We start from the raw sequence: 19,398 nt of genomic DNA on the forward strand, positions 1-19,398 counted from the left end.
GTCCAATTTCAAACAACAGCCCCAGCTCCTCTCACACAGGTGTTAACTGAAGCCTTCCTCTGGTTCACTCACCCCCCCCCCCCCACTGCCAGTACTATCTCTTCTAATTGTGTAGCTTTGTATCATGGCTTCTAGGACCTTCCTCAGAATCTTAGTGGTTTGGGTATAAGCCTACATCAACTTCTCCAGCTTCCTGAGGCAGCCAGCCTCTCAGTCTCTAAGCATCTGATGCAATAAGCACAATTTTTGCTGCTGGTCCAGCTCATGGGTTCCACTAGGTTGAGTCTCCTACCAAAGCTGCAGTATTGTTAATGTTTATAAATGTGGGCAAGAGATTCATTTTGTGACATGTTCATTATTCCAAACATTTGGCAATAGCAAACAGCAAGGTATAGTGATTATATATCCTGAGAGTTAATAGCAGTGATACCCATCATGCATTTTGCTGTAAACTAAAAAATATCCGCCAAAGTGAATAAATGTATGAATGTAAATCACGAGTGACAAGCGTCAACTACTCTGCTCACTTCTGCTTGATTAGCTCTGCCAACTAGTGTCAAAATGATACCAGAGCTAGTAAATGACAGCCAGATGGGTCTCACAACACATAATGATAAGTCCATGTTGACCTTCCCCTCCTGAACTGCCAACAGCTATTAAATAATGTTTCATGGCAGGGGGCAGGGAGGTCAATTACTGCGTACTGAAAATGGGAGCTTCTCAAGTACTCCAGGTTTATGCTATCGCTATGAACACTTGATAGTGTTTTCCACACTTTTGAACATTGTCTTACACAGAGATCTCTTTTTAAACAAGCCTTTTATAGTTTTTACAGAGAAAGCTTTTCTTGCATGACAGTTTCTATTATAATCTTTCCATTAAAGCATCGCTGCTCTGCAATGATTGCTTCCGTGACCAACACAAAATAAAAATAACATCAATTACAAAAGAAAACTTACATAGAGTTCTGGCCAAAAAATAAAGACCACTTGAAAGATATGGACCTCGATTTCTTACAGATCACTCCTTGCATTTTATCTTTTGGTATATACTTTTACACTTTCTATTTTTTAATTCTGCTTCATTGTTTTAGGAAACAGTTATGAAAATGATCTGAAATAGAAAGTGAGCATATATTTTCACAGTTTATCCCTTCAAGAAATAATAGATGGTTACCTCTATCTGTGCAGTGTGGTTGGCATAATATTTTAAGGCTTCATCCCCATCATCTGGATCCGATCCTGGTTTGAGCATCTGCTGTAAGAGTTTGTTGTGACGGGCCAACTAGAGGGAAAGAGAAAGGGCAGAGGTTTAGGCCGTTTTTTCTCCTTTTTCTGGGGTCAAATTTTGAAATTATTTTGTCCACTTGTCTACAGAGCTTCACAGTTCTGGGGTTAATGCTGATTAATTACACTTCAGGAAAGCATGTCCATTTGAAAGGAATAAATAATGAAATCATGAAGATCAGTTATTATTACTATATCAATCTTACATTTTCCTTTTGGCAATATATATGTTCCTAGCATGAGAAGACTGTGGCTTGCCCAGAATAGTTGCTCAATTAATATTTCTTGATTAAATTTATATCTTAGATAAATGTATGATCATGCTAGGAAGAAGAAAAACCCACAGAGATATATAACTGATACTATCTATAATAAATTTAAACTACATGCACATCTAAAAATGGATCAGTAGTGTGATACTTCAGTAGGTAGCAGTACCAGTATAAAAGGCAGCTTCTTATATACATAAATAAATAGGTATTTACATTTCAGAAGAATTTCTATTATGGCGTCTAATCAAAACTCTACATTAGCAATTTGTACTAAAGTCCTATGCTTTTGAATATTCACATGTCAAAATTGGCATTTTATCTCAATTTTATTGTAATTGGAACTGGGCATTTAAAGGACAAAAATTTCACTACAAATAATCTTAAACTGTCATTGATAGAAGTAATCTCTCTCATTTGAATGTGTATGACATTTGTTAGCTAGTTTTCTCACTTTGTAGATAACTACTACACATTGCCTTTGCATGCCACTTTTATAGCTGTCTTGAACAATTCCTGAAACTCTGCAAGGTCTTTAACCTTTCAGATATTCTATTTATGCCTCAAGTTCCCTGAAGGCTTCTAAGAACAAAGAATTTCCATATAATTCTTTTATTCCTGGCACCATTCCTATCTCTTACTCTGTGCCAGTCACTATCCTGAACACTTAAGTACTTGATCTCATTCGATCCTTTGAGGAAATCCCGAGGTAGCCACTGGCATTATCCTCATTGTATAGATGAGGAAACTGAGGCACAGAGCACTTACTAATGTACCTAGAAAATGATAGAGCCAGTATTGTGCTCAAGCAGAATGGTTCCAGAGTCAGTAATCTCATCAGCATTATAGAGCAATAAATAAATCCTTGTGCTATTCCTGAGATGTTAATTCAAATTGTGATTATGAAGAATTGAGATAAATTTTAAACAATACTCCAGAACCTATAAAGCCTAATAAACATTACCCTTGTGATAACATGGCAATTTAAATATTCATTCCATTGATGCTGCTCTAAAGTAAATCATTTTTAAACCATTATTTTAGAATTGGCTTTCAGGGCTATTTATAAATTACTCAAGAAAACCATTTACATTTCATTCTTGACTAAATGTGAATTGTACAGATTTTTATTGCAAACTGTAGTCATGAAATTTGTTGCAACTTGTAGATACTTCTAAGATCTAAATGTGTTTCAAAGGATACAATTATTGCAATCATTTAGGCACATTAGCATATGTTTAAAGAAGTTTGTTGAAGGTAAAGTTGGCATGATTTGTTTACAGTTTGCATCTGGGGCATGAAAGAAGAGAAGAGTTAGAATTGACTCTGAAAATATTAACCTGAGCAACCGAAAGTTTAGAAATGCCGTTTACTAAGGAAAATGCAGAAGGAGCATATTTAGGGAAAGAAAATCAAGACTTTGGTCTTGGACACATGAAACTTTATATATCATGCAAAAGGAGATGATGAGTTGGGTGGATATGTTTTTCATGAGTTCTGAGCAGAGGTCAGGACGGGAGCTGTATATTGAGGTGTTGTCAGTATTTGCCTCATACTTAAAATCATGATCCCTAATGGGATGACCTAAAAGTGAGTTCAGTCAGAGAAAAGAGATCCAGAGAACACCAATGGACAGTAGGAAGAGGAGAGGCATCATAGTGGAGAAGACTGAGAAAATTCGAGCTAGGGAGATCAGAACGAAACCAGTGAAATCTGGTGTTCTGACAGCCAAATGCAGAAAGAACTTCAGGATGGAGGGAGTGATCATTTGTATGATCATTTTGTATTTATATGTAAATACAAAACTGTATCGCTATAAGATATTGAATATGAACATTTACAATTATTTTCTGAATCTGACTCAGTCCATTGACGTTAAATACAAAATGAAAAGATTGTAAAAATAAGAATATATACATTCAAAGAGCTTATTACAGACAGCTGAATCAAATGAGGACCAGGAAGTGGTCATTGGGTTTAGCAATTTACAAGTCACTGGTAACCTTCGCAGCAAGTTTCAGGGAGTGGCGGACACCAAAGCACGCTGTAGTGAGTTTAAGTAAGAATGGGAGAAGAAGAAGGATAAACAATGAATATAGGCAACTCTTGAAAAGTACTGGTGTAAGAGTGGTAGCTAGAGAAATAAAGATGGTTTTTTAAAGATATAACATGTTAGCTTAATTTTGAGAGACGGAACATTTGCTAAAACAACATCTTGACTAGATAAGAATGGAATGACCTAGTATTTAAGTATAAGGTTTTTGCCTTAGATAGAAACTACTTCAACCATACTGAGAGCAGAGATATAGGCACAGTTTCAGGAGGGTGGTGGTTTGGATGACAGGAACACAGAAAAAAATTTTCTACGGTTACTTTCATTTTCTCAGTGTAGTAGTAAGCTGATAATGGGGATGAGAAAAGGTGTTGGAAATTTGAGGAAGAGAAGGTATGAAACTGTGAGCTAGGGAGAGTGAACGAATTTGGAAATGTAGTAGGCTTGTCAAGAAGTCCTAAGGGCTCCCTTTCTGTTATGGTCAAAGTGAGGTCAGTAAACATGTTTACGTGCTTTTCTCCAGCAAGGTTCAGTTGCCTGGGTCCAGGCATAAAGTTAGACAGCATTGTAATTAATGAGATTCATGGTTTTTCAGGGCAAGGCCAACTATACACTAAAAAAGAAATACATGGAAATTAAGAGTCTATGCAAGGAATTTAAATGGCATCATGGAATCTAAGCTGAATAAGGAAGGAAATAAAGGCAGGAGAGACAATGAAAAGGTGGTAAGATCAATGAATCGTAGCTTTTACAGTCATAAAAAATGTGTTGAAGTGCTAGAAGAAAGTGCTAGTTAGGAAGGGCTAGCCAGACTGAGATAGTTGAAATGGAGCTTATTGACAGAGTGCATGGAGCAGTGACTAGCAATGATCAGGTGTTTGGTGTGTCCGTATGTCTATCACTTGATCTCCACTACTCTGAGCCACCGTCTTCTCTCACCTGGAATACTGCAATAGTATTTTAAATGGTCTCCCTGATTCACCCTAGTCCTCCAGAGTCTAGCCTTTACACAGGAGCCAGAGTCATCCCTTTGATCAGATCATGCCTCTTTGACTCCAAACCCCCCAATGGCTGCCATCTTATTTAGAATTAGAGCCAAGTCTTCACCATGGCCAATAAAGACTACAGAATCTGGCTTCGCTACACCTTTCTCAATGCCTCTCCTTGTACCTTTCCCACAGTCCCAGTCATATAGAGCTCTTGACTGTTCCTTCAGCCTGAGAAGCACATACCCACACCTCAAAGCTTTGTAGTTGTTGCTCCCTTTGCCTGGATTCTCTTCCTTTAGACACCTGCATGGTTTGCGTCCTACCTCTTCCAGGACTCCTCTCATATATTGTCTTATCAATAACCAACCACTTTGAATGATCAACTCATCCACTTCTCCTAGTACATCCAGCACTATTTCCTGCTTTATTTTTCCCCATAGCATATTATGATCTGACATACCATATTTTTATTATTGATCTCTTCATTAACTATCCCTGCTACAACAGAGTATGCTTATGCTTTCAGAGGACACAAATTTTCATCCATTTTGTTCACTGTTATATTTGCAAGGATTAGAAAGTGTCTGGCCCATAGTAGAGACTCAATACACACTTGTTCAATAAATTAAATATAAATATCAGTCCTCTTAAATCATAAATAAAGGATAGCTTTCCAAAGTGAGACATGAATTTGAATAATTTCTTATAAATTTATTTATTAAACCTTTTACTTCTTTATAGTTACTTTATAGAATCAAAGTTAATATAATTATTTTAAGAAATCAATAATGCTATTTTATGTGACAGAATTAATAGTACAAATCTGTACAAATAACTTTCATTTAGTATATCCTACTTAACAGAAGCATACCAGGACTTCTCTCTTTCCTGCAGTGTTAATGAGATGATTCTACATTTGTCTTGTTTTATTGCAGATAAGTGGCACTCTAAAAGGCACTTTAAAAAAATAAGATACTTAGGTCTCCTTTCACATGTTCAAACACTTAAAAAAAGTTTTTATTCACGTTTATATGTGTAATCTCCACATATCTTAGAAAATTTGAAAGATATAATAAGAAAATAACAAAATAGAAGTAACCGTACTATTTTTCTACCTGGATATTTTTTTTACATTCTTTGTACTTGACAGCCTTTCCTGACTAAGTAGCCGAGTTTTCTTTTCCTTGTTTTGTGTTCAGATAGTGCCCTTTACATATCTAGATAGCAGAATTTCTCCTATTGTGTCTTACTAGATGTTGGCTGTCTCCAGTGGGCTACCACATTTTCAAGGGTCTGATCTTAACCTCTATATTTTCAGAGCCAAAAACAGAACTTGGTACACCAAGCAGACACAATGAATATTTGACATAGAAACAAGTCAGTGAATGACATTCATTATGTGTTTATGTGGGCAAAAACTCTTAAATCACAGTAAATTACCTCTCTATTTCCCTCTTGACAAAAGATAAAGGCCAAAGAAATACAATTAGACATAAGATGGTGGTATAATTCCCAAGGTTTGCAGAAATAAAATATTTTAATATTTTTTCTTATTTCATAGTTAATTCATGTACTTATATTCCTTCTGCTACATTGTAAGCTATTTGGAGAAGAAAGAACTGAGTACTCAGTAAACATGGAATTGAACCCTGTGAAGCAAGGATAGCATCTCTATTACATGGACAAAATAGAAAAGAAGTAAAGAATATCTCGATGATTCTAAAACACGTGAAAATGACTGGTATCAATACAGAACTCTCCAGTTCAAATTACAGTTTATGAGAAGCACAGTACAAATTCTCAAGACCAGTTAACAGATGCTCAGTAGTTGTTTAAAAAAGATTTAGTGTCCTCTATATGCAATCCTTTTTAAAATGTTATCTAGATTGGCCAAGCTGCCAATCAAAAATATCAGTTTTTTTTTTTCTTAGTGACGGGCTCTTTAGCCAATTATCTCCACTATTCCCTGCTATATACTCTTTTATATGACATAAATAAATAAAAACAATCCCAGAATCCAAAGAAGCTATTGTTTAATATTATTCAATAATAATTAATTTAATAACTATTTAATAATACATTTAATAATAATAATTTAATATTATGTGCTTTGGAAAACAGATGTGAAAAAACTTAGTATGTTTCTAGACAATCTCCACATCTGTGGAGATCCATCACAATGAGAATTCTAATTTAAATACTAATTAAAAACTTAAAAAGAGCTAATGAAGACATACAAGGACAGTCATCTTATGCTATCCAACTTTAGCTCACAGAGATCCTCCACAACAGTACTTGAAATTAGCTAATGTCACTATACAACATGGTATGGAAAATCAGCTAATAATGGGAATCTGAACATGGGCATCATCACTGAATACTAAAAAGGAATAATGTTATAGGTGGGAAACCTCTGGGTCCTAGAAATACTTAATAATCCATGACAATCTTTATTAGGTAAAATTGTAGCAATTGTTTTATAAATGGTGTGGACAAGACACCTACATTTGCTATACCTACTTAGTAAATAGTGACAAAAGGATTTACCAATAAAAAATTCTTAATAGCTCATTATTACAAAGAGAAAAACTAGCCTGAGACAATCTATCATGTTCTATATTATTAAAGTTTTTAAAAATGCGATGTAATACATAGGCAGATATATGCATATATATTAGTGAGAAACAAATCAAAGCGTTGCTGGTTAGCCTTATAAAAGAATAAAGACATATTTCCCACAGGGAAAGACTCCCATGAATGGAAAGGGATTCTTTCATCATGTTTTGAAAAGAAAAAAGAAAAATCATGCACTTCATTACTAATCATGACATATTTGTAATTTAAATACATATGCAACTTTAAACAATCCAAATGTGTGCATATACATAAAATACATATACACTCAGAAGTACAAACCATATACACGTACACATAAAACTTATAACAAAGTCTTTAAGTAACACTGTGAAGCTTTTTAAATCCAAGATTAGGGAATAAAGATTCAGATTTAGGCTTTTCATTTTTAGCAGTATCTCTTATTATTAAACCATTCACATTTATCTTCTTATCATTAGGATTCTGATGTTCATTTCAGTTTGCAAGTAAGGATGGAGTAAAAAAATCAAGCAATTGCACTTGAATGATATTCAACAATTATTCTTTGGCACTTCTCATATGTGGATTTTTTTCATGTGAGTTCCACTTTTATTAATTGGTAAAACTGAAACAGCAACTGCCTTTCCAAAGATCACAAAGTGAGCTGGAGCCTGAAGTCAGAATAATTGGCTCATACATTTACGTTAATAATTGTACAATGCTTTTATACCAAACACTCTTCCTATTTGGAGCAGAGAGAAATCAGCAGAAGAGAGTATAAACTAAAGTTTTTCTTTTTCTAACATGCTTAAAATACACAAACCCTGTATTTTCAAAACATCTATTTTTCTCTGATTTTGTGATTCTGTTATGTGCAAAGCAAAAAAGCTACTGTGGGATTATCGAGATAAGACTTATTCTCTTTCTTTAAGCAATCAACTTTCTAGTTGGTGGAATGAAAACAATTACAGAAATGTAATTAATATGAGGAAAAATAAGGACACAAATCCAAGGGATCACATTTGGTTGGTAGCACTAGGGAAAGAATTATATAAGAAATACATTGACAAAGATTTTAAAGCATGGACAAAATGTCCATAGGTAGGAAGGGGGAGTTGAAGATAGCATGAGGAAGCCATTCTAAGGGGACAGAGGGACCTGAATGAAGAAAGTCATAGAGGATGGGGAGTGAGACACAGGGCTAGAATTTGCAACTATACTAGGTGCCCATGTAGGAGGTGGAACAGAGAGTACAGTTGAGGGTTTAACTGTGCCCACCAAAAAGATGCATTCATGTCCTAATCCCTAATACTGGTAAATGTGATTTTACTTGAATATAGGGTCTTTACAGACATATTCCATTAGGATGAGATCCTACTGGATGAAGGTGAGCCCTAACCCAATGACTAGTGTTCTTGTAAAAGGAGAGAAATTTGGACACAGACACACACAGACAAGGAGAATGCCACATGATAACAGGAGAGACTGGACTGATGCAAGCCAAGCAACATCACAGACTGCTGGCTACCACCAGGAGCTAAGAAGAAGCAGATGAGGATCCTACCTTAGAGACTTCAGAGAGACCATGTCTCTGCCAACACCTTCATTGAGGACTTCCAGGCCCCAGAACTTTTAGCAAATAAACGTCTGCTGTTTTAGACTATTAAAATCATAGTAATTTGTTACAGCATCCCTGGGACACTGTATTGGTTTGTTTGGGGTGCTGTAACAAAAATGCCATTGCCTGAGTGGCTTACATATCACACTTTACTTCTATGTATCTCAAATTTATTTCTTACACTTCTAGAGGCTGGAAAGTCCAAGAGAAAAGCACCAGCAGATTTGATATCTGGGGAGAGCTCACTTTGTCCCAGACAGGTGTCTCTTCACTAAAATGTCATTGGTGGAAGGGGCAAGGGATCTCTCAGGTCTCTCGTATAAGGGCACTAATCCCATTCATTAGGGCTCCATCATCATGACCTGATCACTTCCCAATGGCACCAATTGCAAACACCATCACAGTGAACATTGGGATTCACAACATGAATCTTGAGGGGACACAACATTCAGTCTATAGCAGAAGCTAATACAAATGCAAGCTGTAAAGGAATTTCTCCATTACTTGTGGTATGACAAACTAAGATCCTCTTACTCATGCTTTTCCCTTCTATTAGAAAAAAGAATGGAGGGATAAAGAGAACCCATTTGGGAATGGAGCCAACTGTGCAGAGCTACTCTCAGTACTATAAAGTTTCTTATAAAGAAAATAGCCAAAGAAGAAATAACTGTTCCTCCAGAATATTGATGCTAGAATTATTATTATTCTGTGAGGAGTAGGGCCAAAGTCATGTTAACAAGAAGAAAAGGCTTTCTCCCAGGAGACTGAACTGTGTGGTCTCAGCAAGAAAACATTCACTGTGGCAGGAGTATTTGTGCTTAGACTCTTGACAAGGATATCAGCTTCTGGCATTCCTAGGAGAGAGGAGCACATCCTTTCTCCTTCGGTCAGGAGAAACCCCCATTAATATCCAGCTAAAATCTGAGGTTAAATAGTGAAAGATGCAGAAATGGTGGCAATTCCCAAAGAGGGGTGAGAACATTAGAGAATTGGGGGGTGAAAGGTAAAGCGAGGGGAGGAAATATGAAAGAGTTACTCCAGATATGGGTTTTATATTGTATATACAATACCTATATAGTATTATGGATAAGGCTATGGGGAACAGATGAAAGTATGGATTCTCCACCAAAGACTGTAATAAAATGGAATAGCTGGAAAATTTGTCTTTCTTAAAGCTAATTCTTATTCTTTCTTCTCCTTCCCAGATTTCCTTGTTCCCTAGTCAAACACAGTTGTCCATATTGTCTTGCAGAACTTTGATTGTAACTGGAGTGAAAGAGAAAGACACAATGCTTATTTTTCAGGACTTCCCAAATATTCCCTTGAGAATCCAAAGAGAATGCCTCAGAAGAAGCATGGCCAAGAGGAAACTGTGGCAATGGACAGGAAAGAGAACAGAGGGGGTGTCATTTTGAGGAAAGCAGTTCAATAAACCTGGGAAAGAAATGACACAAACCCCAGAAAAGTGCCTTGTGAGGTGGCTGCATAGACCACCAGACTAAAGACATCAGACCCCCAAAAAAAGCATGAGACCTCAGGACTGTTTCCTCATCCCTGCCACATACACACAACCATGGGGAAGTAAGGATCTGGTCCCCTCCCTCCTCCAACAAGACTGAAGGAAGGAGCCTAGAATGCCAGAATTACTCTACACTAGAGCATCTTTATCAAAGGATGTTATCAAAGGAGTTCAAAAAATATATAGGTTTTACTCATTCAAGATCTAAAATAAATTCTTTATAGTTTGTAGAGATCAGTTTATTATTTCCATTGTGACCAAACTAAGACAAAGATGTGCGAAATGACAAGAAATTAACCAAAACTAAAAAACCAAACCAAACCAAACCAAAATCCCCTCAATTTTCAGATTCTAGGCTTCTATTCATTAGGGTCTGTCTAATCAATAAAGGACCTTTACTCTTATTATAATAAGTTTGAAAATATGTTTGATAGATCAACCTTCAAAGCAGGGCAAAGTAGGAGAGAAAAAAAACCCAACATAAATGGCCCACGAGAAACCATGCATTTTTAAATGATTTAAAGTAGTAAGTTATATTTGCGCTATGGTCTTGACATAAAGCATTCAGAATGTTGTGATGAAGAATCTAGCTTTCCTAATGGCTGCTAAAATTCATCCTAAGGGAAAAGTTCTCAAAATGTGGTTCCTGGGCCAGCTGCATCAGCATCACCTGGGACTTTGTCAGAAATGCAAATTCACGGGCCCTACCTCAGGGCCCTTCAGTAACAGAAACTCTGTGGGTGGAGCCCAGCAACCATGCAGGCAAGCCCTCTAAGTGATTTCAATCCTGCCAACATTTGAGAACTATTGTCCTAATAGAAAGAAAATATTACCACCAGGACCAATTTAGATTCTGGACAGGAATCCGCTGTTTTTAAAATCTAAAACTAAAGAAGCAACTGTTTTTAAAGGAGATTTTCCTTCCCCACAAGAAAAAAAATGCTAACATTGTTAGACACTCTTAATAATAATAAATAATATCAGGAACACTTTTTTAATTGTAATTGGGATCAGACATATAAAAAGTATTCCATTTAGCTTTTTTAAATTGATCATTTATTTACCATATGATTTCACTCATATGGGGAATTTAAGAACAAAACAGATGGACATAGGAGAAAGAAAAGAGAGAGAGTAAACCAAGAAACAGATTTTTTTTTTAAGAAACAGATTCTTTTTTTTTTTTATAAATTAATTTTTATTGGTGTTCAATTTACCAACATACAGAATAACACCCAGTGCTCATCCCGTCAAGTGTACCCCTCAGTGCCCGTCACCCATTCACCCCCACCCCCCGCCCTCCTCCCCCTCCACCACCCCTAGTTCATTTCCCAGAGTTAGAAGTCTTTATGTTCTGTCTCCCTTTCTGATATTTCTCACACATTTCTTCTCCCTTCCCTTATATTCCCTTTCACTATTATTCATATGAATAATAAGAAACAGATTCTTAACTACAGAGAACAAACTGAGGGTTATCAGAAGGGAGGTGGGTGGGGGATGGGCTAGATGGGTGACAGGGATTAAGGGCACTTGTGATAAGCACCTGGTGTTGAATGTAAATGATAAATCACTAAATTCTACTCCCGAAACTAACATTACACTATACGTTAACTAACTGGAATTTGAATAAAAACTTGAAATAAAAATAAATAATAGGGACACCTGGGTGGCTCAGTGGTTGAGCATCTATCTTTGGCTCAGGGCGTGATCTCGGGGTCCTGGGATCAAGTCCCTCATCCAGCTCCCCACAGGGAGCCTGCTTCTCTCTCTACCTATGTCTCTGCCTCTCTCTGTGTCTCTTATGAGTAAATAAATAAAGTCTTTAAAAATAATAAATATTGGTCATTTATAGCTTTATTCGGTCATAGCATTAATTTCTAAACTCACTTTGCTCTTTCAAAAATATTTCTGGGGTGCCTGGGTGGCTCATTGGTTAAGTTTCTGCCTCCGGCTCAGGTCCTGATATTAGGGTCTTGGGATGGAGTCCCACATCAAGCTTCCTGCTCAGCAGAGAGTCTGCTTCTCCTTCTCCCTATCCCTCTACCCCTCCCCACCCTTGCTTGTGTGCTCTTTCTCTCTCTCAAATAAATAAATAAAATCTTTTAAAAAATACTTCTGTACTAAAATCCCATTCAAGTAAAAAAATTAGCTTATAAGGAGGTTTATGTAATTATATATCAAAATATATATTACATATTAGTTTATAAAATTAGTTTAAATGCCTATTTTATGAAAATTAAAATGTAGATGAACAAAATTACCTTCCAAAACAAGTTTTTTTCCCTACAATTATTTCGGTCAAATTTATTCTTTTATTTTTAAGAGAAGGAGAGAGAGAGAGAGAAAGGGGGGTTAAGGGTAGAAGGGGAGAGACAGAATCTTAAGCAGGTTCCACACCCAGTGCGGAGACTGATATGGAGTTCAGTCTCACAACCCTGAGATCACAACCTGAGCCAAAACCAAGAGTCAGGTGCTTAACCAACTGAACCACCCAGGCACCCCTAAGTCAAATTTATTCTTGAGTTTGATTTTGCTTAACTAAAACAGGTCATACTTTTCTTTTTGCTCTGATAGTTCAAAAGCTATGTATACTAGGATTTTATAAAGAATTTATCATTTTAAGGGAAAATACCAACATTTTATATTTCTTATGCAAAATATAATCATATAATATAATGCTTAATTGCTTCTGATATCATTGTAAGAATATACATCGATATTTTCTGAATGACTAAAACTACATGAAAATAAATAGTAAGTAGGTCATCTTATATGAAATCAGTATTTCACAAAAATATTCTATATCAATCATTGTTGCAGTGTCCTATTCAAAATAGATAAAATATTTCTGGGTGTGAAGCAAGAAAATGTTTCTAAATGTTTCAGGTGGTTATCCAAAATACAAATAGATACTAATAGAAAAACAAAGCAGCAACCAATCTCTAGGAAACCCTAAAGTGATGTAAACTTGGAGGTTTTGCTTTTGTTCTACAGAATTGATGAAAGACAGACATTTCTTCAGACCCTATTTCTTTTTGATGTTCATAAAGATAAGTCTTTGAAATTTCTGGGTCTCTCTATTCCTATAAAGGAAGTAATGTATTTCTTCAGATCCAGAGATGAGAGGATAATATTACTTTAGTAGCTCCGTCAAGCACCTACAAATAAATGTGTTGGATATTTCCCTTCCATGTTCCCTCCCTAGCGATTTTTCTCTCTTTTCTTTTCTTTTTTTTTATTTTAGTAGTTTATTTTGGAGACAAAGCAGTGCAAGAGGCCAGCCATGCTTTCCTGCTTCCCCAGGGCTCAGGGTTGGACTAGGAAAGGTGCCATTGCAGATATTATAATCAGAGTTCAACACCTAAGTAGTGTAAAGGCTGTTAGTTGATGGGCCCTTAGTTTCCAGGACAGCCAGGTAGTTCCAATGGCACCTGCCCTCACCCCAGGCCCAGTGCCACTTGATGGCAGTCACCACCCAGTCCTTCCTTACCCAAAGGTGGGTGACCTCCCAGACCCCTGCTGAGGTAAGCCTGAAGGTATCTCTAAGCTCCCAGGTCAGCAGCCTCTCTCAAGACACCCTCACTGGACCATGAAGGACAGCCCAGAGGCCCCTCAGTGATTTTTCAAACACAACCTGGGTAATACCAACAGAACACAAGGACCCTTCTCCATGACAATTCAGACTATGATATGTGAGTAGTGAAATATTATTTATTTGACTTTAGTGTGTCTCCCTTACCTAAAATATAAGTCTCAGGAGGGTAGGTATTTTTTGTTTCATTTACGGTTGTATACCATGCCTCTAGAATAGTGTCCAGTACCAAAGAGGTCCTTAATAAATATTTATTGAATGGATGGACAGCATGGAATGTTTTGTATGATCAATTTTTACTTGTATATATATTTAATATTCCAGAAGAGATTTATTTTTTGGGAAATGTGGAAGTGCAGCTTGTAAATGTGAAAGATGTTTTAATTCCTACTTCTGGAATAAAGGAATTAGTTATTTGCTTACAACATAAAGAAAATAAGAATTATACCATCACGAGGCACCTGAGTGGTTCAGTCAGTTAAGCATCTGCCTTCAATTCAGGTCATGATCTCAGGGTCCTGGGAGAGAGCCCCACACTGGGCTCCCAGCTCAGCAGGGGTCTGCTTGCCCCTCTCCCTCTGCCCTTCTCCCACTCATTCTCTCTTTATCTCCCCACCCCTCGCAAATAAGTAAACAAAATCTTTTTTTTTTAATTATACCATCACTTATCTTTTCAAAAGCATTCTAATTCTTTCACGGTTCCTAGGGATTCTTTTTTTCCAAGGCAAACGCCAAGAGGTAAAAAAAACCAACTTTCTGAGGCCTTTGCCCATATTAAAATAGGTCTTACGGTTGACTGGGAAAACTTAAGAGAGTCCTTGCACTCAAAGCAATTGTTGGAGTGAGCGGGCTTATTATTCACACTGAGGGATTATCTCTGGTTTTGCCACTGACCTCTCATGGGAATATGTACAAATCACTTGACCTTTTTATGTCTAATTTACCTAGCTGTGAAATAACAGTAATACCTACACTACTATATCAAAGAGAATTACTGGAGGATCTGTGTTCTTAATGCTCCTTACGCTCCGGAACCAACCAGGCTTAGTGAAGAGCACAGTATTACTCGTCTACTCTCCTCTATGATATACCTATTCTAAGAATGAGTCAATTGCTTTTCTGTTGCTCGTAGACATGACAAAGCCACTTTAAAGTGGGTTAATTAAAGGCTTGGAATTATAATGATGAGTTCCACAACAGTTCTCACACTGCCAGTGTGCAGAGGAATCCAATCTGAAGTGCGCAAATTAGCCAGATGTAAAATCGGGGGTGGAATGTGGGGGAATTGAGAAGAAGCACTACGAGATAATTTTCAGGAACTTTAAGCTCAATTGCTTGAAAGCATTTCAACCTCAGGTTGTTATGGCTTTTTATTTCCAAGTTACATCAGACTGAGAAATATCATACGAGTGCTGCCTCTGTGTTTAACTGTCTAATCAACAGCTGCTTTAAAAAAGGTCAGCTTTTGTTAGATAGAGTGGTTCTCAAAAGTGAGAGAATAATAATTCTATTGCTCAAGTGAACTTCTGCATTTCAAAGGCAAACCTAATAAAGGAGGAAATGAGGTGGCAAGGTGAATTTCAACTCTAAGTAAGGATTCAGATCGTTGAATCAGAGTGAAAAGAGACAAAGAATTTCAAACAGATGTATTTTGTTACCTGTTCCTTCTGTGACATCCAACACCCTTTTAAATGTTATCTAGTCATTCAGAAGTTAAATTACCCAGGTTGCAAATGAAAAGACAAAGGAGGGCATGAAAAGAAGAGAAAGGAAGGGAGGAAATAAAATTTAGAGACAAACTCATTTAGGAAATCTTGTTCTCCTGCCTCCAAAAATTATACAGCTACCTGGTAGTGAAGACATTTAAGGGCACAGGTACGAAACACAAACATATAGCTACTATAGGCAGTTACTGCTTGTATTAACAAGGATTATATGATGAGGTCATGAGTTATCTATAAATGGAACACAAAATGGTTAGATCCAGAATGCACGTTATATGTAATTTTTATGTAACACAGAGTCACTTATCTCGATCCAAAAAGCCAAAAATTTTTTCCTTACAACCTAAGCAATCATGAGCTAAATACAATGATTAATGTACGCCTTCTATGCTCATTCTGAAGTAGTTCATGAACCCCTGATGTGTGCCTAGTAATTCCCTAGGAACTGGGGTTATAATAGTGGACAAGACAGACAAACTTGTCTTTATGGACTTTCTGGTAGTGGAGGAGGCACAGACAAATGAGCAAGTGCTAAGAAGAAAATAAAGCAGAGGCTGGGAGTAATGAGGCAATTGAGGCTGCCATTTTAAATCAAATGGTCAGATTGGTTTAACAGAACCTTAGAAGGGAGAAGAAACAGTAAATTCAATGACACAAAGCAATATTTCTTGACGTCAAAGCACAGCCACGAGACCAGCATGGCTTGGGCAGGTAAGGAGGAAGGGTAGCCAGAGAGATAGATGAAGGGGGTGGAGGGGCCCCGTCATATTGAGTGGCTTTTGAGGCCAATGTCAAGATTTGACTTTTGCTCAGACACTGGAAATATTGGAAAGTTTTGAGCAGACAGGTGACATCATCTCTATTAGACCAGGGGGTGGTGAGAAATGTGGGCAGATTCTGGAACATATAGTGCAAGAGGACAGATGATGACAAAGATGGCTGGAGAGGAGGACTGTACAGTTAGCATCACAGGCTCAGGATGGACCTGGATTCAAATCTTTTCTATCCTACTTATTAACCAAGCAACATGGGCAAAGTAACATAGCTTCCCCAAGCTTCATTTTCTCCCTGTGCAAAATGAGGTTAATAACAGTGTTTTTTAATATTTACTTCAGAGAGGATTAGATGAGACACTGCACCCAATACAAAGTAAGTACTTGCTAAATATTAGCTGAAATAATGGAGAAAAGTAAGAAAGATCAGGAACACAAGGTTAAAAGGTCTCCTGAGTCATGCCAGTGAGTGCATACTCTCTTCTATGGGAAGCTATTGAAATGTTCAATGAGGAAACAGACACTTTCGAGAATAATCCCTTCGCCTTCCCTGTGAAAAGTTTACTAAAAGGAATCTGACCAGAGGCAAAGAAGCAAGAGGCTATTGCTGTTGTCCAGGCAGGACACGAGGATGCAAGAGGAGGAAAGGCAGTAAGAGTGAGAGGCGAGGCATATCTGAGAGACATTCAGAAGGTAGAACCGACGGGACGTGCTGTCTGCATGGCGGGAATGCAAGGGTCAAGACAAATGCCAGCTTTCTAGCTTGATAACTGGTTAGAGAAGCAGGTCACTCACGAGAACGGGGGCTCTGAGTTCTCCTAGGGAGAGACAGATGATGGCTTTAAGACTGAGTGTCCTCGTGCCACACTGAGCTCAGACTGCCACATAGGAGAACGGAGGATGTCAGGGCCTTCAGGGGAAGCGAGGAAGGGCCTGGCTGCCTGTCACCATCTACACCCAAAGCATTGATCTTTTCTTGATATGTATGTTCAGTTTCTTACTTTGGAAAACTTCTCCCTTAGTTAGTGTCAATGCTGAACATGTGGGAGTGATCAACTTTAAAAACAAGTTCAATATGAGGCACTTCTATAATCAGTGATACCGTCAATAAAGGGTGGCGGAGGGGAACGATTTCAAGGAAAACTTGCCCTAGAAATTTGTTTTCTGTTAAAACTATAGGCATATGTTGTTTATTCCTTTTGGAGCTCCTTTGTGGGCCCTCTTGCAGCATCCATTTAGAGTCTGAACGCCGAAGCTGTCTGAATGCGAGCTCTTCCCTACCCTAATGAGCTTCGGGAAGGTTGATGTGTCTCTCCTTCCTGCCTCGCTCTCAGCGATCTGAGCGTGAAGGCCTCACTGCAGCTCCCAGGCCCACTGACATTTAATTAGCACCATTGCTGTGATCCCAGAGCCTGCCTTCCCAGAAGAGGACCATAAAGCACCACCCAGAGTGGGTACAAGCTAAAACAAAGCCCTGTCTGACAGATTAAGATCTGCTTTTGCAAACGGGAACCTGTGAGTATTTCCTATTAGCCCTTTACTGATACTGCTTTTAGGCAAGGCCACTGAGCTTGCAAATAAAAATATGAGAAGCCTTAGGAAATCTTGGAGGGCATTTTAAACAACACACACACACACACACACACATCACTTCTGAAGAGCAACTGCGGTATATTGAGGGTATCAATAAAGTTGCTCACTGTGACAATATAAGACAATGTGAGTCGTAATGGCTCCAGGGTTTATCTCATCTCCTTCCCCTCCTAGGACTATTATTTCACTTTCATTCTACATAAGATAGGAATCAGAACAGGACACTGAGCAGCTTTGAATCACTGCTTCTTCCAAATAACATGTGTTTTGATGTGTATCTACTCTTCAGGTAGTAATCCCGCAGCCTCTTCTTTGCCGCTGCTCATTTGGGGCACCCACCGCTCAACATGGATGGCTCTTGGTAAGGCTGTTGGTGACCTGCTAAGTGCCAAATCCTGGAATCAGATTTATGATTTATTCCACTGGTCCCACTTTCCTTTGTGAGTCTGCGTCCTACCTTGTGTTCACATCCCATTCCTCAGACCATCTACTTTCTATACGTTTCTCCTCCTCTTTTCTTTTAAAGGGTGATATTGTCCAAAGTTTCATTCTTGGTCATTTACTGCTCTCATTCCAGCGGCTTTTCCTGGGAAATCTCAACTACCTCCACTATTTCCAACAGCATGTGCACTAACATCTCTCTACATCAATCCCAAGCCTGACTCTCTTTCCTGAGAATCAAGTACACTTATACAACTGTATGTTGTACTCCTTCAACCTAACATCTCCTACGTTCTCAGATACCAAAGGTCTAGAAGTAAGCTGCTTCTTACTCCCATTCCACCTCCAAGCCTTTTCTATTTCCAATCTTGTGAAATGCACCTACTCGCCCACCAACACTATACCTGGGAGTTATCCAAGACTCGCACATCATTTCCACTTTCCTCATACCATTCCCAGTTATTAAATTGGCCAGAGAGGAAGTAGTGCTTGGGCTAAGGTGGTAGTGACGGCTTCTCATTGCCAAAACTCTTAGCAAGATCTACACACCCTCCTCACCTGACCTGCCTACCTCTTCGGCCTCATTTATGGCCCCTCCCTCTTTTGCCCAACAGTCTGGCCTTCTCTTCTTGCTTGGCCATTAGGGACTTTATATAAAGCAGTGAGACAGACTCAGGATTCTCACATTGCCTTATAGGGCCAAGGAATATACGCCCAGAAAAGAGTCATGGTTTTCATTTGTTTGTTTTGGTGCAAGCATTTAAATTTTTTTTTTTTTTAATGTAGGCTCTATGCCCAGAGTGAAGCCCAATATCAGGCCTGAACTCATGACCTTGAGATCAAGACCTGAGCTGAGATCAAGAGTTGAATGAGCCACCATTTATCGACTGAGCCACCCAGGTACCCTGCAAGCATGTTTAAAAAGATATCTTCTTGGGGGCGCCTG

At 38.0% G+C, this 19,398-nt stretch overlaps 1 protein-coding gene across 1 annotated transcript in view; it reads right to left on the reverse strand.

Moving 5' to 3' along the window:
- ITPR2 (inositol 1,4,5-trisphosphate receptor type 2) overlaps positions 1 to 19,398 on the reverse strand; it is a 469,109-nt gene that overhangs the window by 106,484 nt on the left and 343,227 nt on the right. The window contains exon 46 of the mRNA XM_055318489.1: positions 1,177 to 1,284. Coding sequence (XP_055174464.1) covers positions 1,177 to 1,284 — 108 coding nt within the window. The remainder of the gene's footprint in view (positions 1 to 1,176; positions 1,285 to 19,398) is intronic.

The sequence above is a fragment of the Nyctereutes procyonoides genome, unplaced genomic scaffold, assembly GCF_905146905.1.
Source record: "Nyctereutes procyonoides isolate TBG_1078 unplaced genomic scaffold, NYPRO_anot_genome, whole genome shotgun sequence".
NCBI classification, from domain to species: domain Eukaryota; kingdom Metazoa; phylum Chordata; class Mammalia; order Carnivora; family Canidae; genus Nyctereutes; species Nyctereutes procyonoides.